General features: G+C 40.2%; 1 protein-coding gene across 3 annotated transcripts in view; it reads right to left on the bottom strand.

Annotated features, from left to right (window-relative positions):
• Positions 1-25609, bottom strand: part of GLI3 (GLI family zinc finger 3) — a 210038-nt gene that overhangs the window by 70185 nt on the left and 114244 nt on the right. For all 3 annotated transcript variants that reach the window (XM_027710129.2, XM_039378407.1, XM_027710130.2), the window contains one exon: positions 2357-2562. In XM_027710129.2, the coding sequence (XP_027565930.1) occupies positions 2357-2562 (206 nt within the window). The remainder of the gene's footprint in view (positions 1-2356; positions 2563-25609) is intronic.

Below are 25609 nucleotides of genomic sequence, written 5' to 3'. Positions count from 1 at the left end.
CAACAAACTCTGGATTCCAGAGAACAAACTTGCAGCTTTTCAATAGCATGTAGTTTGACTGAGATATTTTCAATGCCTTAATCAAGTTACTTACTGTATTTTCGTTGGATGCTGCACGACACCTAGACTAGGTAACTGATCAAGCTGTGAGCCTACACTAAAAGAGTAGTAATATGTATTTGTTTAAAACTCGAAGAAAGACTCTTAAACTAGTCAATTTTGCTTATACTTATGACAGGCTAAGGTTGTGCATACAGTCAGTGATCAAGGTCAGGGGATGAGTATTGAGACAGAGCATACTCAATTACCTGATTGTCTTGTGCCATCTGAAAGCCTGTCAGTATACCAGGCTGGCAGGTTTGAGACAGGCCTTAGAGGAGAAAACTGTCTTTCTAAGGTGGCAGCTGGAGTTAAGGCAGCTGAACTGTCATCAAACACCTACATTGTACACTGACAAATTGTAGCACCACCATAGTTATGACGGAGCTCCAGATTCAGCTGCTAACATGCAAGTGTCCATACTGGGGGAACTGAATAGTTCTCTAAAGCTTCCTGCAGTACCTAGTACCAGTTCTCTAAAGGCTGCAGTACCTAGAACTCACTGGACTACAAGGGCAAAGCAGCACACTGAGATCATAGACAGATTTCTATACTCTAGACACCTACATTTAAGTGCCAGAATCTGGAACCAAATTCTACCCTGAGACATCTCTGGGAGATCTCTGCCTTTCTGGAGTGTCAGTTGGATTCCAGATCAGATATCCCAGTGTATCTCAGAAAGCCCTATGTGCCTACATCTCTGCAAGTGAATTCAGTGTGATGTACCTGAGACCAAGAATGTACACAGTTTAATGTCATAATGTTCTGTGATGGGTGGTTTCCTTCACACCTTCCTTTGTATGTGCAACTGGAGCATACCTTAAGCATAAATGAAATTCTGCAGGAATGTGACCCGAAGAGTACTGAAGGAAAGATAGCAAAGCGTTCTGCATATTAGCTCCTGTGAAAAAGCTCAAATATACATCACAATAGTTTTCCCAATTTATGCCATTACATTATAGCTCAATCATGTTTATCCTATATCGAAAGCTCCAAAGCTTCCAAAGTCAAAACTTGCATTTCTCAGCATTAAAATTGTTCCTTTAAAATATTTTTTAAACATTTGGGCCGAAACAAAAAGGGCAGAATTAGCAAGAATTCATGCAACATCCAAAGTGCTGCTAGGAAAGCCCTATGTGCATGCCATATACCTTGACTGACAATAGGTCATTAAAATTTATTCTCATAAGAATATGTGCCCATAACTAATGGATTAACTGTAAAGGTATATATTCTGATAAGCGAGGATTAATTAGTTATCCGTTTGGATAGGGTGCACCGCTCATTTTTCAAATTCAGCTAAAGGCAGTTTAACTCTGTTTGGTAAGTTTCTGAATACACTGGGAAGATCTTTCCCATAGTTAAAGTAACAGTTTAATTACCTTCACTACATAGTTGTTCCTGAATATGTTATATTTTAGCTCTCTTCAGCAAATGCTACAATTTTGAAATGTCAAACTGCTTACTCTATTATTGAAAAACTTACTACTAACAAGACAGTCCTTTTGCAACTCTGTTCATGGCTCACTTCAGCAAAATTCCCACTGAAATGAATAGGAAATGTGCCAGAATAATGACAAGAGGGATCACGGAAGTTCACTTCAACCCAAATAACCTGGAAAGTTATAGCCATGATCACACCAAGACCTAAAGCATCGATATTTCAAGTATACTGCCCACCATTTAGACTAAAAGGGACAGTCCTGATCATCAGCCATTTCTACATGAGCATCATTTCATTTTGCCATATTGTTGGCTAGGATAAACTGAAATAATTCTACATAACTTTAATAGAACTACTAAGTATAATGAGCCAGTGCATGCTTTGTATGATTGAAAAATACTATTTTAATTAACAAGACTTTTGCACCTGAAGAACTCCATAGTTATACACTGATGTACACTCAAAAAGAATCTGGCTCAATTTAGTGCAGATACAGTGGATTTTTTGGGAGATCAGAATCACACCCCAGGTCAGCTCCACAAACAAAAGATATCACAAGACATACACCACCCTTCCAGCATAAATTTTAAATGAGGATAGGCTTATTTTTTTCCTTCTCCCTGAAGTTTCAACGTTTGTGAGATGTACAAATGAGCCATGATCGGCTGATGAAGTATTGAAACATTTATGACATAATGAATATGTCTGACAAATCTGCTGAAGCTGCTTTGAACAAGGGGGAAAAATGTTGACAAGATTAATATAACTTAAGTTGCTACAATGACAGAAAACAGGAAGCCTATCTTAACCCACCGTCTGTTGGGCTGAGTCCACGGGCTGCTGAGATCATGGAGAGGGACGGGCTGCTGTGCAGGGACCTGATGTAGTCCATGTAGGGGTTAATGTATGGGTGAGGTGTGCTGAAGGGAGATTCTGATGCTGCAGCAGGATTTCGGTGCGGGGAAATTCTAAGGAATGGAAGTTCTGAGTATGTTGGGCTACTAGATAAGGCAGAAGGCCTGGAAGAAAAAAGGAACAAAAATAAACAAAAACCAGTCAGGTTATGTATGCAATAAAGAAAAATATTGTAAAGGCAACACAACATTCATTTCTTGAAGAATAATGACTAAGTTGCACATGTACTGAAGTCAACTGCCTGGAAAGAAAAAGGATAGGAAATTAATTCTTCTCTGTACTGATTATTACCAACATTTCTCTGACCAATTTTAACATGATTTTATATTTGGTTTAATCTTTACATCCCTCAATACCTTTTCTCCAAGGAGTTTAAGAGAAAATCACTTTAATTAGTATGAAATATGCACCCTGTATACTACGTAGTAATTCTTACTGAAATATGGAAGACATACTGAATCCTTTACATCTTCAAAACCATGTGGCTATTGAAAAAGGAGCTTTGAGAGCCACACTGCATCCACTCCTTTCATTTGCCATCTAACTTTTCCAGAAAGTCCAAGATGCATGTTTATATAGAAATAATCCCAGAAAACCCAAGCTTTGTAAACTACTAAGACTGTATGCTCCTTTGGACCATTTTTTTTTTGCTGTCCCTTCCCATTAGAAATACACAAAACTTGGTGGCAAAGGAAGAAAGATTGCCACATATGTTTGTTTTTAGCATGGTGCCAGAGACCAATGCCTTTTAAAAAGACCCCATTATTAACTATCTCATTTTTGTGAAGGGAGAGCTGTGGTGCCCTCTCATGCTATGTGTGTGAAGCTGTGATGAACCAAAGCTGAAAGCTGAGTTCACAGCTGACAAAAGATAAATAACCTGCCGTAACCCTCCCCATCAACCCACCCTGTCAATATGACAGCGTCTGGGATCTGCCTGGAGACCTTTCTCTAACAGCATCCCATCTCCAAAGGCACTGGAAAAAGTCCAGTTTTCATCAGAAGGGGGTTGGAGTGCCTGCCCTTGCCAACGTGCTCTTTGGCAAAAGACAATGATTAAGCCTGTCATGCATTTGCTGTAGTCCAACTGGTTGACCCGAACTAAATGCCTTTTTGTCCCTGTTTTTCCAATTAATTTAGCATATATACAGCACTGACACAGGCAGCAGCTGTGAGAGCAGTGAGGGCAGGCTGTTCCTTTGATGCTGTTGGCTTACAAGGAGTAATCAAACAAGAAATGTATTTTTTTCCTTTACCATACACATAACATGATCAATGGAGGTAGTTGTCATCACCTAAAAGGCCAACAGAACATAATCTTATGTAGGAGCCAATTCTACCCTGCCATCAGCTCAGAAATGCTAGCAATATGAGTGGGGCAGTGATCAAAGTCATGAATTCCTAACATGATGCCAGCTTCCCTGCTACTAAATCCATGAGAGCTCATAAAACCTGAAGAATGAAGATTTCTCCTGATGTGTTTTACTCTTCCTTTTCCCTTCCCTATTTGACTTTTTTGCTTCTTGCCTTCCTACAGCTTTCTACAAGGTAAGCCTGTTTAGCCTTCCCATATGAAATTACCTCCTAGCTCCAAAGTTTGTTAGAGAGCTGCATTCATTCTGTGCAGCAGGTACCAGCTGTGCAATCACTCCTTTGGCACCCAAGCAAGTGACCCAGATGAAGCCTAACCCCTCACTAGTACACCTTCACCATATTTAAAATGTACCGAGAACCTGAAACCAGAAGGCATTTTCCACCATCGTGCAAAACAGACATCTTTTTTCAGAGAACTTTTTCTCTGCATGGTTTTAAAGTACCTTTGTTTTACAGTGGAAGCGCATCTTTAATCTTGCTACTGTGAAACTGCACCAGCCATGGAGCATTTGCTGTCTCATGGTTCCCTATGATGCCAAATGTGGTAGACAGGAGCTTTAAAACTCATGGCGATGTAGGAAGCAAAAATACTACAGCTGAGTATCACATTACAGAGTGAGTTTCCCATCCTGGCAGTGAGGAAAATACAGCAGTATAGCAAATTTAATACAAGATTAACAAAGAAACTAAGTTTGGATTTCATTTTACAAGTCTTATTTTTTTTTAATGTGATCTCAACTCAGAGTTAGGAACACAAAAACCATGAAGGCAGGAAGAAGCCCTGGCCTCATCTGGTGCATATTGAACAGAAAACTGTTCAAATGCTTATGCAAGAAGGCTGAAAGTCTGTATCAACCTCAGTGATTCACTCTCCAGCTGGCCAAAAGCCAAATGCTGCTGCAGGAGCAAGATTAAGAGCCAGGCTGTCAGCTTCTCTCTCCGTATCCAACAGGAGCCATTCAAGGACACCAGGACTCAACCGCTTCTCCTTCTTCCCAGCCCTGCCTCTTTCTCTGTCTGCTCCTCTGAGCTCCTCAGTTTTCTAAGGATGCTAGGGAAAGGACACTGACCTGGGTAACTTCAATCAACAGCAGACATATAAACAGTATTATCTGAGGCAAAAATAGTCATCAGATTCCACACAGAATTCCCAGCTCTGGACTCTGATGTGTCTCAGTTTCTCTCCAGCATCTGATTTTAACATGCTTCTAACTTCTCTGTTCACTTTCAGACTAGACTTCTCTCAATCCTCTGTTTCCAGAGCCTCCTTTCCCCAAAGACCCCTTTTCTCTCATGCCTTCTTCTGTTCTCAGTCCCACAGTTTGAGTCATCCTGATTTATTCCAATAAACGTCACATATTCTTCCTTTCCTTCCCCTCTGTGATTAAACTTCACTATGAACATCTTTCACAAGTATTAACTCCCTCCTTAAAACTAAAATGTGACTTTTAGAAAGGGTGCAGCCAAACACCCTTACTGTTGCTTTGCAACTTCATTGTGTACCACTAAAGAATGACTTTTGTTCTGTAAACAGCAAACAGTACAGCCCAGAAGTGGCTCTGCAGACACTCATTCAGTGACGAGTAAATCAAATCTTCAGATTTGGCTGGCAGTCTATCCCCTAATAGTTTTTATTTCACATGTATAGAACAACAGAATCGTTTGGGTTGGAAGGTACCTTTACAGGTCATCTAGTCCAACTCTGCTGCCATGAGCAAGGTAAAAAGCTGGAGACTCTCCTTCAAACTCAGGACTCTTTAGCCAAACGTCCTACGATCTAGTTGTGTGTCCTGGCAAATGGTGGTGTGCCTTGGGTCTGACGCTACTTCATGGGATGCAACGATGCTTCAGCATAAGAAGAGGCAAGGAGATTTTCAGTGATACTGCTTGAAAATTTCTGCCTCACCTGTAAAGCCTGAGAGGGAGAACTTGCTCTGCATCCTCTCCTGTGCAGGGGTTTTCCTGTTAAATGACATACTCAGAAAACATTAGGGAGGGAGCGAAGCAGATGCATGCTGTTTTCTGAATTGGGTCCCCTGTGTCTATTCCTAGAGATCCTCCAAACTCAACTCAAATTTAATACAAAGCCTATCATACTTTCAGTACATACTTGAAGTTGGAGATCTCCAGGTTTGTGTGTAAAAGAGATCCTATGGCTGTGTTTCATCACTAATTTTTATCCTGTTACATTAGGATGATTTTATTATTTTCTCAGTAGCCTTGATTATATCTACAACCCTGACATAAATAAGAAGGAACAGAGAACAGGGCTGGCTGTGAAGGAGTCTCCTCCTTTCTGTCCAGAAGGCCTTCCTGCTCGCTGCTAAAGAGGCAAAATATCATGCGTGCCACACAGCTTCCATATCTAACACAAGACTTCCCACTCCCCACTTACATCCAGCCTGCCAGCTTCTTCTTGTCCCGACTCCGATGCTCTGGGAAATCTCAACTACTCAGCAGGCGAATGGCTCACACGTGCTGAGGCAGTGAGATCAGTGTAAGGGCAAACAGGTGTATTTTTTTCCTATTAGTCATGACACTTCTTTTTTGATGAATGTTACAGAGGTGTCTGGACAATATTAAAAATTTACATGGTCACACCAGTTCAGAAGCTGTGAGCAGAGTATGGTAAATCCAAAGCGTGTGAAGCCAGTGGTTTTTTTAAATGTTTTTTTCTGACCACTGCTGAACCACAGGTGAGCTATATGTAAGATTTCAGTTATTGGTCATGAAAATGGTGTGTCATTTTGTTTTGTTGCTTACAGATGCAACAGATGAAATCTGCACAAGAAGACTGCCTAGCAGCCGGCTTGGATTTTAATCACCACAAAAAGCTAAGAAGTACAATTTCCTTTTCAGCCCATACAGCCCCTTTATAACTGGGAAAGGAAGATCATGGGAACCTGAGAGATGATGCAGCAAGCATGAACAAGCTATATGTATTTCAAAATGATCTGCACGCACAGATCTTTATCTAGTATTATCCTGAAAGGGTCACACATTCTTTCCATAAGCAGAGAGAACTGGGATAGAGGGGCTCCTACCACGTACTTTAGGCTGTTTTTTTACTTAAGTGTTAGCCAGTTTTACAATGAAGAAGATCAGATTGTCTGAACTCAAATCCTATCCCTTTCTTTGGTACTAATGGAGCACTCAACTTGTGCAGGTGAAATACTGCTGTCTGGTTATCACTAGAGGTGAAAGTCCCCAGGTAGGTAAGCCAACACAGTGCTTGTTGACTACAAGGCCTTTCAACCACCCTCTCAGTGCCATACTGACAAGATTCAGGAACACTTTTTCCAGTCATACAGTTATATCATTCATACAGACCTAGTGAAGAGCCAGGCAGAGGATCAGCCCGAAGTCCATGATACTATCTTACATGGATTTATGCATGTAACTGAGTTAGAGTGGTTAGCCCAGAAATTGAAGGAGGGGATGGGAAGAAAAGAGACCCAGTTCAGGGTGCTGGTGAGCAGCAAGGGCCAGTTGCTCCCTAAGAGAAGGCAAGCCAGGAGCCATGCACAAGCAGTGCACCCTATGCCACCAGATCTGAGCTGAGTGACAAGAGCCAGGTGCTGGCAACACAGTCTATCAGCAGTCTGAGACAAGGCAAAGTAACAAACCAGGTCTGGGCTGGGCCAGTCAAGCGCAGAAGGAGATAGGGACAAAGACAGGAGAGAAGACAAACTACACCGTGGCTCTGAGGGCTCCATCCAGAACAGCTACCTACAGGGAGGGTCATGAGCTCAGCCAAGGACAGGACCAAAAATAGGCACTACCTACAACACAGATCAGGCAGCTCAGCTTAAAAGGGCTCCTGCGTGTATGAGGTGCTGGTAGAGGTCTCAGGTGAGGCTGCTCAAGACCATTATGGCCAATTGGTGGCCTCAGGGTACTTAGCTTGCTTTGGAGTCCTTGAACTGTTTTAAGACATACCAAAATATCAATACAGTGCAAATTGTCCCTGTTCTTGTATCGCTTGCAACTGTGAAAACTACACAGCTGGCTCCATGACCCTGCCACTCATCAGAGCACATTCTTCAATAGCAATATTTTCTGGAAGCAGATGTAAAGCCACTCGAGACAGCCACAAAGGTCTGTGTCACAGGAAAATCTGGATGAAAATTCTGAGGCTGGTTTGGTGTTAGAGAAGTGATCTGTCATAAATCGTTTCCAAATAACTTTAAGCTGTGCTTGGGCAAAAGCCTCTTCTAAGCACAACATTTTTAAAAAAGAAAAAAAATTCATGGTGATTTAAGCCCTTTCTGATTTTAAAGGAAACTATAACTCCAGGACTGGAAATCTTAATGCCAAGTTTTGTCCTGATAAATTTTTAAATGGCTCTTTTATGAATCTGTTGAAAAATACATTTATATTGAAAACAGCAAGTGATTCTTAACTATAACATTGTAAATATGACACTGAGCTGAGGTTACAGATGGAACAATAATCTATCTCACAGAACAAAGCTTGTCAACGAAGTCGGATGAAATATTGTAACATAACCTAATTTATTATTGCCTTTTCATCCATCTTGTTATATTATGAAAGTGTCAAAGTTCAAACCTCGATATTTAATCATTTAACAGTACGTTATTCAATGCTGGAGCAACCATTGATGGCATAACTCTCACAGCAATGATATCCACACTGTTTCTCCGATAACTGTTCAATTCAGTCCTGCCTGGAGAATTGAAAAATATTAAACTCTTTAAACTGCCTATGATACTTTTCTTTTTTCTTTTTCCTTTTTTCTTTTCCTGTAATATTCTTCTGATGTCTGCAGACAAAACATGAACACTTTTATTTCTAGTAGATCCTGGAAGATGAACAAACAATAAGGACTTTCTTGGTATGTAGTGACTCCTCTTCTAAAGCACATGGCTTTGGTAATATCTCCTATGTTAAATTTGTATTGTATGTTTAATGCCACAGTTCTTTGTACAGACTGAATCTTGAGCACCAGCAGTCAATAACTGGCTAATAATAAAAGCTTTTTATATTAAGAAAATTGAGCTTTGAGACTTCAATGCAAGGAGATTGAGGCCAGCACTGAGCATTTTTAAAATGCAAGTTCTTTTTCTCTTTGCACTTCTAAGTGAATTGGTAAACAACCAAACTCATAAATATATAGTATGGGAAATCAATAATATAATTTTTAATACTTTTTTTTTTGAATTTGCATCTTAAAATAGGCAGTTCATTCCCCTAAAATCACTCACTGCCTCAAAGCTGCTATAACACATTCTTGGACTTAGGAAAACTAAGCAATTGATTATGAACATTTAAAGAATTATTCGAATACATGATAATGTCAGAGCACACTTCATGTAAAACAGCTCAAGTGCTGTAAAAGAGTAAGCACTGTTAACTATATTTTCTTAATGGTGGAAATGAAGAAGAAGGAAAAAAAGAACATGTTTAAGTCCTAATATAAAAAAAAAAACCTCTTGATTTCCTATATAGTTTTCCATGTTCCAACACCTAGTGAATATTTGCTCACTTTTCCTCCAAAATTCACACTGGAACGGTACTCAGTATGGGAAAGTAAGTCACAGAATCTGATTTTGGTAGCAACCTTCCATTCGGTAAATATATATTCAAATAAACCATGAATGGGTCAGTGTCTATGCAGTTCATGCATAAGAGGAGCTAGATCAGGGTTTAAGGTACACAGGCTCTGGTTTGGTTTCCATCACTTATTGGCTGTCACCTTGCATAAGTTTGCTGTCTTCCTCATCCGCTGTTTCTCCATGTGTAAAATTGTGGTAAAGCACTCAGAAAATGTTCTACAGTGGAAAGGTCAGATCAAGAGATCCTATGTTATTAATATTTTCTCATTGAGGCAAAGACAATGCCTTCCAAAATGTGTGCAGTTTTGATATGTGAATTCCTAAAATATACAAATAACCTTACTTGGTGTTAGAACAAAAAGTTTCTCCCTCATAAAGTTTAAAGATATCATTGCAGAAAAGAAAAAAAGACACAAATGACTGCACAAGAGATGTTCATGGCGCTGGAAATCATGCATGACAATTATGTGATGACCGACAGCGAAAGATTATTACTCTGGTTCCCCTTTCCTTCTTTGGGAAGTGTTAACATTATGTAGTTACAGTTAAAAATTGGCTACATTAATCAGGGCACTAAATCCTTAGTCAGTGACTGTATTCCTATTTTTCAACTGCCGGACTGCCTGAACACAGATCCAGGTTTTTTACATGCACCCTCTGCTCCTTGTAATACTTCATAAATAACCCAGCCATCAGCTTGTGGATTCCCTCAAGAAGAGTTTATGTCATGAAAAGCAATGAATATTCATGCCATTATTTAACATGTTGTTTACATAAGGTCACCTGTAACACTGGTGACCTTCAGCCCACAGTAACACCTGTACTGACTACAGCAAGCAACTGCTGCTTCACATGACATGGAGTAAAGGTACGTTCACTTCATCACACAAGTCGACTTGGAATCTTGATATATATTCCTTAAATGTGTATGCTGATAGAGTTTTGACTGATTTATTTCCTTCATTATGAAAAATGCAAATAAAACTATCTAGTGTCTCCCAGTATTTCTCAAGGACATTTTGCTTGTTCTCCTCCTCACACAATGGTAATCTCCCCCACAACAACCTGCCTCTCTTTTTCCTCTTCCTTCTGTCCACCCACCCACCATTGTCACTGCCTCTGGCACTCCTCTAAAACACTGCCCACTTGGTCTTTGCATACAGAGCATCCCAGCTTGCCTCTCCTTTCTCCAAATCTTTCTCAGGATGCTGCAAAGAAATCAGTGACTAGGGGAGGATTACATGGATTTACTTGGCAATTTCTTTGCTTGCACAAACAAAGGGTGCAAACATACAAAAAAGTGAACAACTATAACTACTCCCTCCAAATGCCACTTGCCTTCTAGGTTTCTTGCAGAGGTTATCTTGCAAATTTTGTGGCAGCTATGTAAGCTGGGTAAGCCCCCAGCTACCCAGCCGGTGCCCCTCCCAGCACAGGCATCACATCTCTCTGCCTCTAACCACTTCATTGCTCAGTTTCAGGGAGCCAGAGCAAAGCTGCCAGACTGTAAACGGGGCAAAGGCACACAACCCTGCTGAGGAACAAGGGATAATCCCCAGGGTGAGGAAAACAGCTGGGGCTGGTAACTCCCAAGGCCGCCAGTGCTGACTCACCAGAGTTCATTTGCCAAAGAGGTCCAACTGCGAGCTCTTCCTGGCAGAGCTCCTTGTATTTGCACAACACTCAGCAGAGCTCCCATCCTGTACAGAGCTGTTGGACATTGCAGTAATGTAAACAGTAAATAAAAGTAATGCTAACAAGATACGATGTGATTTTCATCACTTCCTTTGGCTGGAGCCTTACCCAAGCATTGCCTTATTTTGCTCAGTTTGTGCTGACTTCTATGAACTCTAAGTAAAGTAAGACCTTATAGCTTCATAGCACAGCCCAACCTCAGTGCTGGTAAATTTTTCCTCCCCTGCCTTCAGCTGATTCCAAGTCTACCGACCTGTGGTCATTAATATATTGAGGATAATATATCAATGCTGCATTTGATGCAGAAATCATCATCACGAATATAAAACAGATGAACAGTCCAAGCAAATGTTATTTGAATAAGGCTGCCATGGACCTCCACACACCATTTCCTCTTCAAACTATACTGTAGCACAAAGAGAAGTAGAAAAATCTGAAAGTTCTACAGCCTACTCATTATCTGTTGTTAGTAATAACAGACTGGGCAGCAAAATTGCCAGCTGCATTCCTACAGCAAACTTCTCTGCTCTGCAATTCTCTTTCGATGCGCTAAAGGTGGTCTCATTTGCTATTCAAATTTTAGCCTCCTCTAGGTTACAGGCAGAGCCTGCCATCTCCTGAAGTGTTTAACCACAGAGGTATCATCAAATGTGTATGTGGGCATATATAAATTCTGACTGCATTCATGTACCCCTTTCTCCCTTCCGTTTCCTCTTCCTCCCCTCCCTAAAAAAAAGAAGTGTCAGAAGCTTTCTCACACTTAATGTTGTTAAGTCAGCTAATTGAATAAACATTTGTTTAACATTTGCTCCTATTTCACTAATGCACTGTGAGAATGAGAAGAATTTTATTCCCCTTCTCCCCCGTCCTCCCCCTTCCTCAGGAGTGCCACTAGCTGTTATCGCAGTGACTAATGTGCTGTATGTGGCCATTATAGTCTTCAACTCTGAAATTACACCCAGGATGAACGATAGGCTCTGCCTGTATGCTGATTGGAGTTGGATGATGATTGATTAGAAGAAAGTCAGACTACGTAGCCATGCAAAAAGAACTGCACTAAGCCACAAGCTTAAACACTAAAGAGCATTTCACCAGTGGCTTCAGAGTTATTAGATGTTTTCATATGAACAACATTTCTCACATCCAGGTTTGTGCATTTTATCTTTAGTCTTTCAAATCCTGAAATTGCTTGGATAAGAGGGTTTTTTATATATATATATTTATACACATTTCTAAGAGTAGCCTGAACTTTTAGGGGAAATTGAAGAGGCTTTGTGTCAAGTACAGCTAAATCCAGCCTTTCTATATCAAACCCCTGCTAGAAAATTACTGTGCAGATGATAAGGCTGAAAGATATAATAAAAAGTGACTCTACTCAATTTACACTGCAATATTGGTATGACTGAATATTTTTCATTCAGGTGACTGATAAAATCACTAAACTGTATTGCAGATAAATAAAGGAGGCTTCTGTCAAGAATAAACACCATTAATCATGAAGTCTCACCATCTGAGTGGCTGTGCTATGCAACTGCACAAATGCACCATCACAAGTGGCATGTGACCTAGTGCCTCCTTTCTTCCCCCGGCTCCCTGGTAACACTGTCTTCTTAGGAAACTTTTTTCCCTTACTGCCTCTACAATATTTGGAAGTCCTGTAATGTCTTTTCCATTCGAGTTTATACACGTTTGCAACTGAAATCTAAATTTTAGTGGCAATACATTCAGCTAAAAATTGAACCCACAAGACAAAGTGAAGCCAGGCAGACCGTGGCCGCATTGCTGTAAATCCAGCATTACGGTGAGAAGTCTGTATTTAAATTGGTGAGGATGAGGCCTTTGTAATTCTAAAGCTGAAACAAGTAGGAAATTTTTATCAGTTCTGCCAAGCCTTACCAGCATAGGTATTAATTTCACAGGATATTCTGAGCTGGAAGGGACCCACAAGGATCATTGAGTCCATCTCTTAGTGAATGGCCCATACAGGGATCAAGCCCACAACCTTGGTGTTATTAGCACCAGGCTCTAAGAAGCTGAGCTAATCTTAGGGTCCTTCTTACCATTTTTTTCCAAAACCACATTTTCTTACTAGTTTTATTACTTAGTCTTTCTATTTCTACATAGGTGCTGAGTTTCTTTTTAAACGTACAAATACGAAATTTCTTAACATTACAAATCTACCTCAGTAGAGTCAATGGGTCTCCTTTCAAAAAGCAACTTACATGCTAAAAATGGACATGTGCTAAAAAAGCTTATCCAGCAAAAGCACAGTCATACAAAAAGAAAACCAGACAACTTAGGTAACCTTTTTGTAACCTGTTTTAGAGCAAGTGATGATTCAATAGTGGCCATGTTATTAAGGCGGAATGAAGCAGTGCCCTACAGACTAATGAGGTTAAAAAATGTAGTTAGGTCTTCATGTTAAAGGCACTTAGCAAGCAGCCTGCTTGGCAAAGACCAACTGTGTGTTGAAGCAGAGGACTAATCACACAGGCAGGAATCAAATCGACTGGAAGAATTAGGAGACTTGCGGCCCCGAGGAATGTAATTCATGCAGAAAAGCAGTTGTCAGAGTGAGGCCAGGGAACTGTGTGGGAAGAAAGCAAAATAAACAGCTCAACAAAGAAAACAAAGACGCTCAAATACTGGCTTTTCTAGTGCTTGAGTACACTGAAACTTCAGTGGGGCATGTGACAAAAAACTCATCAAAGACAACTTCTATAAAAGCAATATACCGGTAAATGGTGAACCGGTTCAAAAACATTCAGGAAATGCCTGAAGTTCTTTAAAAAATAACCTTGAAGTCGTTATGTAAGACAGAAGGTACACATACATACATACATGTATGAAGGACTGGGAGAAGAAGAAAAAACCAAATGGGACAAAGCGAAGAGGGTTGAAATGATTTCTACAATTACTCTTCCTTTCTCTCTCTACCATTCACAGATCAGAAGAGGATGCCATCTGCATGCAAAGAGTGCTCCTGCCTATGTGCAGCAATACTCTCCATAGAAAAACAGCATTCTTACTTGAGATCCACTGCCGCAGTGTGAGGACCAGATTACTGCATCCACCAGGGGGGATTACCTGACCAGAAAGAAGAGCTTGATGTCGGTCCTAAAACTCAACAAAACTCATGTGCTATTCACAGGAAGATTTTCTTGTGGGTATGACCCATACAGTAAAAATCAAACTGTGAAATCAACTGATATATGAATTTCACAAATACTCTGTTCGCTCGCAAAACAGTATTTTCAATTAATGTGTTATTACTCCCATAATTTAATGGTTTTAAATTTTTAGTGAATTAAGCTTTTAGCACTTTTAGGACTTAAGTACCTCTCTCCTCATTTCGTTCATTCACTGATGATTTTTTAAACCTCCCTACCTCGCACTCAAGATTGCCATGCTCACTATTGTTTCAGCAAATTTCCACTACTGTTTCAGCAAATTTCAGCTTCTCTTCTTCCCTTAATTAAGGCAGGTGTTCCTTCTCCTGACAAAGCCCCCGAAAAGCCTCTCATGTTACCTCAAATGAACACTGTCCTCAATGTATTTTCTGTGATGCCAAGAAACACTCTTTTCACAATTTCAAAACCAAAGCAAAACAAACCCTTTCATTTCTAGTGCCTATCGTAAGTCACATCCACAATATTACTAAACTGGGATTTGGGGAAGAGAGAAATCTTTTCTTTAATTCTGCTTTTATGTGCTAAAATAGTACCTTCACTGTTTAAAACAAAAACACTTTGGCAATAACAAAAGACAAATTCAGTCATTAAAAGTCTCTCCTATTGTACTTACTACCCAGATTTGGTTGTGAACGGAACATTTGACTAAAATTCTAACTTTAAAGGACCACAATCGTGACAGGAACTGTGATGTGAAGGTTCAGCATTAATCATTTCTGTTGAGGTATGGTTGGATTTGCTTCAAATCTCTGTACTAACATAAGCAGACAGCCTAAAATTGATATTCACAAGGATTAGTGACTGTTACTGGACAGAGAGTACCAGCTAGAATTTTTCATCTAACACTACTACTTGCAGCAGAAAAAAATAATTTATACAGATGTACAGAAATTCCTCTATAAAATTATATATATATACATTTCTGTATGAAATACACAGATTATTTTCTGAAATGCCTCCTCCCCCTTCCCCAAGACAAATATATGATTTGGGGAAGAAAATCCACTTTAAGAGCGCACCTGAGTGACAATACCAGCTGTACAGTGCACACGTTATGCTGTACCCAGGACTGCGAGTCAAGGAGTGACCTTATGAAAACACAACAGCTTCCAAGCTTCTCCTATCCTCAAAGTACCACCACAAATAGCAGGTGTGCAAGTCATGGATAAGGAGCAACATCCATGAGAGCAGTAGGATTCACGGGTATATGAAGCACCACTTATATCAAAGGTGAATGCTGCTAAGTTTGGAGGGGGGGAGAAAGATATTCCGCTAACAGTCATTTCTCATATTTTCTCTGCCAGTATTGAAGGTCCAGGTATGGGAGCTGGCTCAAGTGCAACCAAATAAGATGAGGAAAACACTCAGTTCTTTTGTTGGTCTGAGAAGTCTTGCCTCAGTCAGGCCAGCTTCTTTTTGATCCTTCAGGCACTGAAAGCCATTTTGCTGCTATGTAGTCCAGACTGCAAGTTAGTTCTCACAAATGGTGAACATATAATGGCTGGAACACCATAGCCCCCAGAAGAAACAAAAGATAAAGGCTTCACACTACTATTATTGTTCTATTTGTGTGAAAAAACGGAGTTAAAAAAGCATTTCCTGGGCAAAGCTGTAACTTTGAACAACCTCAAGAACCAGAAATGGGTGAAAACACCACTTTTAATGTGACTGTAGGGGAAAACAAACACTAAGTATAAAGCAAATTAGTGTTCTGGCTGCACATTTTTTTGAGAAGTAGTACATTCAGTTTTGAAGTCTTTGAGGTAAATGCATTATCTATATTATTAGTTCTCTAAACAGAGTAGGTAGCTAGGTGTGCAGATGAAAACCCTAAGGGGAACAAACTTGCCAACATGGAATATACCTGCACAAGCAGGACAACCTACACATCTGCTCCTTCGGCACCTTGCAATTCAGTCTAATCACAGGAGTAGAAACACAGTTCCCGGAAAAGGATGGAAGCGTGGTGTCCAAGGAATGACTATGGCAAAAGACAGAGGCAGCTATGAAAGCTTCCTTGGTAGTGTCCTGATGATATACGCTGATAGTGATCTTCCAGGGTGAAAGAGAGAACACCTGATTGCCCTTGGTCATTCAGCTCCTGCCCTCCCCTGCCAAATCTGTCTACAATGTTGTTAAATGGGGCTATTTGCGTTGGTGGCCTCTATAAACTGGACTAGACTATCAATCTTTCCTTCCATGGGCCAGTGGAAAAGGCATGATAAATCTAGGCTGAATTTCAACAGGAGTTACAAGACTCAAAGATGTATATCTTTAAAGAGATAGCCACTTAAATCTGATATGTTTAGAAATTCTCCCTCATGTGAAATACTCCCCCTAATTTTCTGTTGATCCTTAACACCAATGGTCACAACACCTCATAAATAATGCTTTCAAGAAGATGATAGGTCAATTCATTCCTTCAGAAGCTTTGTATTCCTGACTCATGGGCTTCAGGACATATTGCCTTTGTGTCTAACCTCCACAGAGTCTCCAGAAAATTGCCAACACCCCTATAAAGTTGATTATAAATGCAGTCATAGTGTATTGTAAATTCAGACCTACACATGCAGTGCTGGAAGAGATTAAGCGCCTGCTCTTTAATGGCAACTTCATAGGGTCCATCTTCAATGTAAACCTTCCTCTAAAATAAGGTCCCAAGTCATTTCTTGGTCATGTATCCTAAAAGCAAAAATCAAACAGCATAACATTTTTCTTTAAATTGTTTCCTCTATTAATCGATAACATCAGTCATAAACGTTGGCCCAGCCTACCCCGAGGCACACAGATAAAACACTCATTGAGCACATTTTTTTGTGATAGTTTAAACCCTAGGCCTACCCGGAGACCAGCTTGTAACCAGGAAGGAACTAGGAAGGTGACCAAGGAAGAAATGCTATCCCTTCCCGTAACCTGAGGTATAAATAAGCCGACCGGCGAGACCTCGCTCTCTTCCTTTCCGGCGAGGTTCGAGAACGGTGGGTCCCTGTCTCGGTCTGGCTTATCTGGAGCTGAGGCCTACAGTGACTGCTGTTGTCTGCCATGTGTGAGGGGAGAGTGCTGGGCCGTGTCCAGCCGTCCTGCTTCTCCCAAGGGAAGTAGTGAGATTTTGCCAGTTCTTTATCTTGCTGGTTACTGGGTTTTTAGATTGTGCATACCTGTTTTGTTTCTGTCCCTTTGCATCCTTTTTTTGTCCTTTTTCCCTTCTCCCTTCCCCTCTTCCCTTTTAGGAAGCTATTTGGGGTTTCTGGGGTTATATGTATATAGTATTCTCACTGTATATATCTGTTTTATATGTAAAATATATATGTTTTTTGCTATAGCTTTGGCTGTTCGGTTTTCTTCTTTCTGGGACGCAGGCTTTTGCTGAGCATTGGAGATTTTGGCAGACAGCCAGCTCAAACTTGCTCACCTTTCAGTGAAATAAAGGTATCATTGCGGTTTTTTCCCTGGCATCATATAACAGAGAATATGCAAGGGGATGGCTAGTTAGTTTTCTGCACCTCAGAAGCACTGCTGACACCAGCTCAGGAGCCTGTGTTTTGCTACATATATGCAAACAAATATAGGCATATGCATAAATATATCTATATGGTGACAAAAAGGGAAACAAGGTATTAATTTAACTTCCAGTTTTTCATCCGTTAGGAAAGAAAAAGTCTAAACTACATTCAATCGATACTCCAAGATTATAGGACCTGATGTTTTTGTTGGGGGAGGATGAATTCTAAGTCAGGGAAAGACTGTGTAAGAGTATGATGAAGATGCTCTGTGTTCCTAAACCGCAGATGTACTCACTGCTTACATTTCTTTGAGTTTATACCTACTCTCACTTTAGGAACTTCCAATTCACAACACAGGAATCTTTTCACAACACAGGAATCTCACCAGTACACTTTAAAAAAAGAAAAGGGAAAAAAAAGAGCTAAGACTGTAACATTTCAGTTCTCTTTGAAGCAAGATTTAACATGAGTGGAAGAATTGTACTGAAAAAAAAGGAGTCTGTCACAGTCCAGTACCTCACAGGCCACTGCAACAAGTTTGACAGCAGCCTCTATAGAGTTGGCTTGCTTCTGGTTCACTGCACGTGAATACCACAGTCAATATCTGCTCACTCGACTAATACTGCTGACTACAGCACAAAGAACACAGGAATTTTGTCCAAGAAACTACAGGCTCAGAGCCTCTGAATGTGCACTGTATTTAGAGTTTGCATTCTTTGAAGCTGATAACAAAATGAGATAATAGAAATTTCAAGCAGCAGAACCAAGCATTGCAGCTATTCTATATATTTTTGGTTAAATGTTAAATTAAGGTAATGATCCACATGTTCTCAATGGTTTTGCCCATGAATATTTTTCCTTCTTGTTTTGTTACCATTTTCCCTCCAATTTTCCATCCTTCTCAGACTCTGAGTAGCTCTTTCCATTAGTTTTAACTGCAGAGATCTAGAATTACTCAGTCCATGATAAACCCAAGCAAAGATACTCACCCTATAATGTAAAAAGGAAACATGTGCACGAGCACACATAAATATGCACACTTGTATGCACATCTGCACACAGGGATTGCCACAACAGCTTGAAGTCATGCCTAGTTATTCCTCAGTCTACAGAAAAATATTACATAGAACAGTGTCCCGAGGCACGACTTTGCTGGCCATTCTTTTTGCTTCCATCATCTCTTAATTCATGCTGGTTTGAAAGCCTGCCTTAGGGAACCACTTCTCACTGGCAGCCGAGAATTCATCTAAGGACTGTTAACTGCCCAGATGGGGTAAATCAGTAAGTGGCGGTGCTGACGAGCATTGAGAGATACCTTGCTGCTGATAAACCTAGGAACTGCTTCTCTGCAACAGCATAATACATAAAAATCTCTTAAAGAATCTCTTTCACAGGACTGGGCTCCACCAGACAAACCTGTGCCACTCTACCTCTCACATGGGGATGAGGCAACCGATACCGTTTAGACCAGCAGAGAAGCATTCCTGAGGACCACCAAGGGCTTTCCCTCCTTCTTCCTCCCCCTGCGTCACACCAGGAAGATACCCTGTGAGTTGCTGCTACTCCCGAGTGACTGTATGATGAGAAGTGGTCAGCCAGCTGCCAGCCCCTAGAAGCATGTCTTTCTCATTAGGGCTGGGGACTGCTGCCTCTCAAGTGCTTTTCTCAACATTAAAAGGAAAAAAAAAACAATCTGGGGGAAGCTTCTACCAAAGATTTTCAACACAACAAACCATTGCATTTTACAAACTTTTCCTTTTACATTAAAAATCTCCCCAAAATTTTCCTCTTATTTCACTTGCTGTAACTTCCCCAGACAGCACAAAATCAAGCTGGCTGTATGAAAAGAACAAAGAGCCTCTGTTAACGCAATATTTATCTGCTGTTATTGTTTCTCCTTTATAAAATTGTAGTTCCTTGGCATTACAATTAGCTACTGCAGAGAAAATGATTATGTCACAAAGTATTATCCACTACAGAAGAAGATGAATGACGTGAACCAAATGTAATCTGGTGCACTTAGAGGCAATTCTGTTGACTTTCATGTAAATGTGCTTGCTAAAAACTGGGATGAATTTAGCAGTGAACCCTTATTTGATCTAGAATTTATTTTCCAGAAGAAATAAGATAGCTGTTCCTCAATGCTACTTTTTCCTAGTAGGGAAAGAGCAAATCTGTGAGAAATTTGAGTTGAATTGACTGTGCAGAAATTTCCAACTACAGGTTACTTAATTCATTGTAACTGCACTTGTGTAAAATAGTTACATTCAAAAATATTTATCTATTTTACCCACATTTTAACCTACCTTTTTTCCTTTTAAGCGTCTCAGAATCAAAAATTTACGAGCATTACATAACAGGTTTTTTTCTGCAATTCAATACATGCTACCAATAATTAGCTTTCTAAACTTTTTGCAGTTTCAGATAGTTTTTAAAAACAGTCTGTTTCTGAAGCTACTCTGCAAGCATGCTTGCAAAGGAGAATTTATGATCTGCAAGTCTTAAGGTAAATATTACTAAACAAGAATGAACAGCTAAACAAAACACCGATTCACTATTTTAAATGACGCAACACTATATACTGAGTGAAAGATCACAGTTCTGGTCTAGATGCAGGCTTCCTCTTCCCCAGCCGTAAAAGGCCTGACACTGAATGAAAACTATCTGCTGAAGTTTATGTGCAGGCATCTGGCCCTGCTATTTACTTCTGTGAATTACTGTCTCCACACTGCTCTGTCACTAAGAAAGAGCCTACTTGCAGAGCCTAGAACATGCATATCTGTGGCATACGACAAACTCTGAATAACCTTAACGAGTCAGCAGACCATGCTGATTCCTTCTCAGAAACTTCCTATAAAAATCCTCCGGGCTATTAGCAGCTGCTTATTCTTCATGCCACACTTCAGGGACAGGTTTCTCGGGGTGTTTCCCATTTAATAAAAGATTTCTCACTGCTTACAGAAACTACTTTCACGGATGATTTTGGAAAGCTGTAACTACAGTCATCTTTTCATGTCCCATGAGCTTCCCAGTCTTTCTTCTTCAATGGCTCCTGGCTAAACCATAAAAGCCATCCCAAGTCTTAAAGTAATTAAAGCCAATTCAATGAGCGATGTTTTTCATGATGGGTGGGGCTCTCCTTCCCACTGCGAAAGGATCAGTGAATGCTCTGACAAGCTGACGGACGCCTTGCCAAGTCTACAGCTTAGAGGTACACTGAGGTAAAGCAGCAGGTAAAAGATTTAAGAGGTTTAAACACTGAGTTTTTTAAAGAGAAATAAGAGCTTAGAAATGAAAGCAAAAGGAAAAATCAAATGTCCATGGCAAGCCTGGGAAAACCTGAACATCATATCAAACTTATGGCTAGCAGTTTCTCTCACAATCAAGTATATTTTGCAGAGCCAATGCTTTAATCTTATCATGTTTGGCCATCCCCCATTTCCTTTCCCTTTTTCCTTTCCTTTCCCTTTTTCCTTTCCTTTCCCTTTTTCCTTTCCTTTCCCTTTTTCCTTTCCTTTCCCTTTTTCCTTTCCCTTCCCTTTTTCCTTTCCTTTCCCTTTTTCCTTTCCTTTCCCTTTTTCCTTTCCTTTCCCTTTTTCTTTTCCTTTCCCTTTTTCCTTTCCCTTTTTCCTTTCCCTTTTTCCTTTCCCTCTTTCCTTTCCCTCTTTCCTTTCCCCCTTTCCTTTCCTTTCCTTTCCTTTCCTTTCCTTTCCTTTCCTTTCCTTTCCTTTCCTTTCCTTTCCTTTCCTTTCCTTTCCTTTCCTTTCCTTTCCTTTCCCTTTTTTTTTGTTTTTTTTCCTTTCCGTTCTTCTCCCTTTTTCCTTTCTTTCCTTTCACCCTTTTCCTTTCCTTTTCCCTGTTTTTTCATTGCCTTCCTTTCCTTTTTTTTTCCCCTTTCCTTTCCCTTTTCCTTTTCCTTTCCCTTTTTTGTTCCTTTCCCTTTCCCGTTGTTGTGTTTTCTTTTTGCCTTTCCCTTTTTTCTTTCCTTTCCTTTCCTTTCCTTTCCTTTCCTTTCCGTTCCTTTCCTTTCCTTTCCTTTCCTTTCCTTTCCTTTCCTTTCCTTTCCTTTCCTTTCCTTTCCTTTCCTTTCCTTTCCTTTCCTTTCCTTTCCTTTCCTTTCCTTTCCTTTCCTTTCCTTTCCTTTCCTTTCCTTCCTTTCCCTTTCCCTCTCCCTCTCCCTCTCCCTCTCCCTCTCCCTCTCCCTCTCCCTCTCCCTCTCCCTCTCCCTCTTCTTTTCACCCTTGTGTAACTGATGGGTGTATAAATTAGATACAAAATAACATATCTAAGAATCAGACTCTCTTTTTATCAACTTGAAGGTCACTTGAAAGCAAAACACATGCTTTGGTTTAGTACTGGAGCATTGACAAAGCTCAAAATACCTGTTCAAGGCATTCCTGTTAGGCTCATGAAGAATTACCTGCACTTGCATCATTTCACGGTGTACGACCGCCAAACTCCAATGCCACTAGTTCTCAATCAACAGTTAGGAAAAAGCAGATCTTGTATTATCATTGATCCTAGGAAGCTACAATACACCAGCTTTACCTTGAAACTTCCTCCTTGTGAGGGCAGCCCCCACAGGTGTATGAGTATTATCAGTACACCTTCCCTTATGTTTACCTGCTCACGCTTCCTTACCTGCAATCCAGAGCTAAGGTAAAATGGGATGGCAACAGGAAGAGATGGAGACCAAATGGATTCATGATGCATCTTGTAGTACCTTCAGTCCTGAAACTTTAACTTCCTACTGGCCTCCTGCAACACCTGCATTAACCACTCCGATAGGTACACAGGCCATTACCCTGGAGCCATTCCTGATTTTGCCACCTGACTGATGTCCCCTGCCTCATCTCTGCAGGACTGCATTTCCTTCACAGCCACGGTAACCATGCCTGGAAATATCAGGATAGGTCACCTTCAAATGCTCTCCAACCCAACTTTGAAATTAAGCAGATTGGGACCAACCTATTAATGCAACTTGGTTAAAGCATGAGAATAAATGAATGACCAAGAATGGTAGGTTCCTAAATTGTGGGATTTAAGTCCACCAGTAGAAGTTTGCCTCTGCCTTAAGAGCTTTTTTTTTTAATATAAGAAATGAAAGCTCTAATCCTGGCTAAATCAGATTTTAAAAGTTGTGGGATTATAAAATTATTTACAACTGCATTGTCATAAAAATAGACAAGACATCCTTATTCTTTCTTGGTTCACTGCCTACAACTTTCATTCCAAGAAAGACAACGTCAACAAAGACATCAAGCAACTGGAAAAGTTAGCCAATAATAAACTTGTGATTTGGTTCTTGAGGAGTAAGAAAATTAGTACAGTTAGAGCACTAATTTCAAATAAACACCCTCATTAGCATGATGATTTTGACTCACTGCACACCAGCCACAGAAGATATCACACTCTAATGGATGACCTAGCAAATGTCAAGGACCAAAACTTAGTTGAGCTTCAGCTCCTGCTTTAGTACCAGACTTTAGAAATCAATTTTGAAAATTAGGAAAGGCTAGACAAAAACAGCAACTAAAAGCAAAGCAAGGAGTGGGATTACTAAAGCTATGCTTCTGGTGCTTTCCTTTAATCATCTGATGTTTATCAAGTAATTTAACTTGCTAGTTCAATGGAAAGCAGCAAAACGGAATTACAATTTACTGGATTTATTTTTTTTTAAACTAAGATTCATGCCTGGAATTTGAAAAAAAAAAAAATGGAAACACAAGCTCCAGCTTTGATTTTGCTATTCATACACTGCCACTGAAGAACAATTTAAGTTTCATACATCTTCTCTGAAGTATAATCAAAGATGTACTGTAGAAATTCCAGGATAACTACACAGTCCTAACAAACAGGTTTCGGTAACATGAAGTGACACATTTCAGTACATATTCATAAGGGTTCGGGGTTATTATTGGGCTGTAATTGCAGTTGTTCTAACACCTAATAAGCCATGGCTGGAAAAACAAAGGCAGGTTAATTTGTGATTTCCTCTACTCATTCAGAGGCAAATTAAGTGTCAAACAGCTAATACAGAACATATTTCATTTTATGAGATTTTAATTTAATTCTGCACCATATCGTTGATGCCTTAATGTAGGGTGGTTTATCTAAGAGGAAGAGCAATTTATAAACCTCTTTCAATTGAAATCTTTAATGATAGGATACGATAGCATAATTACAGCAATGCCTGCTAGTCCTACTATACATAAGCATCTGTCAGCAATTCCATCATAAACATAAACCCTTACTTTAGGGGCTTATAACTCAAATTATAAAAATTGGCTCCAGGCTGAAATTTGGGATACAACAGTTCTGACCATCAGCAATTAAACTATAAGAAATATATATATAAATACATATACCTTTTTTAGGGCTGCAAGTACATAAGAGCCCTGTAACAGCTTTAAAATTCCTCCTTTCTTTTTTCTTTTTCACTTGGGCATTGTTCAAAATTATGGGCAGACACTGTAGTTATCACTCAGATGAGGCCCTCTTGACATTCTTCTGCACTTGTTTTATACCTAAACTAATTCCACTAAGGCTTGACAAGGCTCTGGAACATATTTCTAGAAGCTTGGATAAGTGGAATCATGCCAACTTTTTGTCCTTTTTTTTTAAATTTATATTACATACACACTTTTGAGAGTATTGTGAAGCTGAGGAGAAAACCACTCATACAATGAAGTCATTGATGAAGCTGTGGGTAAACATTTGCATCCTGACTGGTGTTCTTGCTATTTTTTCTAAGAATTCTCAAATACCTTCTCAATCTAGTTCTTACTTCAGTTTTTTTTTCCTTCCTTTTTTTATAATGGCTGCTAGGATAGCAGTTCAAGTAGTGGCTCCAAACGATCCCAGGTGATCCTAAATGAGATCATTCCTAAGTGATACTCACACCAGGCTCAGTAAAACTTACAAGAAAACCACTAGGTGCCTAGCTCATATATATATACACTAAAACATACTCCTGAAAACTGCAGAAGCATGACAAACCTCAACATCTAAAAAGAAGCTGTTGGAGTCCGACCAATTTTTTTTTAAGTTGCTTAATTGCCTATTTATATTTAATTACACCAACCACAACAGCTCCAAGGGTCCACTACAGCTCATCATTCCAACGGTGACACAACCAAATGAGCAGAAAATTAACAGATGTTAAAGGAAAAGTAAATGGCCAGTATGAACAAAATTTTAAGCTTAAAGCTTGGGCTGATATCAGAGCGTATTTCTAAAGCAGCTGCCTGTCGTCATATCACATCACACTAAGAAATCCTCATCTCTAACAAGCCTCTGCAGGGCCTCACACAGCGGGGTATCCTTCCATAGAAGAAGTGTCAATTTTGGGTTCAGAGAGGACTACCCCTGAATGCCAGGTATGAAACAGGTTTTTCCAACATCTTTTGGGGCTCTTACAGAAACCCTGGAACCAACATCAGTGTAGGCTGCCAGTCCCAGTTTCCCACTGTCACCCAAAGTCTATCCACCCAAAAGCCCTGGCTGTGGACAGGGGGTGTCATGGATGTGTCATGCTACGGACTGGGTTCATGGGACTGAGGCTCCAGGGATGGCTCAGGTCAGCAAACACAGCCTGAGTCCCACATGGCACAGGATTCCTGAAGCCTCTTTGAAGGCTCACAGGCAGTACCTGGGTCTTGGATGGTGGTTGTCTGCTGATGCAGGTTAAAACCCTTCCCGGGGCTCCTTTCCCCATTTGCCTCACAACAGAGAAAGCCAAATTCCCCACTAACTTCATAATGAGCAGGATCATCTGCCCCAGCTCCAAAAACATTCAGGCAGAATATTGAC

The sequence above is a fragment of the Pipra filicauda genome, unplaced genomic scaffold (assembly GCF_003945595.2).
Source record: "Pipra filicauda isolate LSUMZ 115617 unplaced genomic scaffold, ASM394559v2 scaffold137_size4652046_pilon, whole genome shotgun sequence".
NCBI classification, from domain to species: Eukaryota; Metazoa; Chordata; class Aves; order Passeriformes; family Pipridae; genus Pipra; species Pipra filicauda.
The sequence above is the reverse complement of the archived record's forward strand: the minus strand, read 5'-3'. Positions and strand labels throughout refer to the sequence as shown.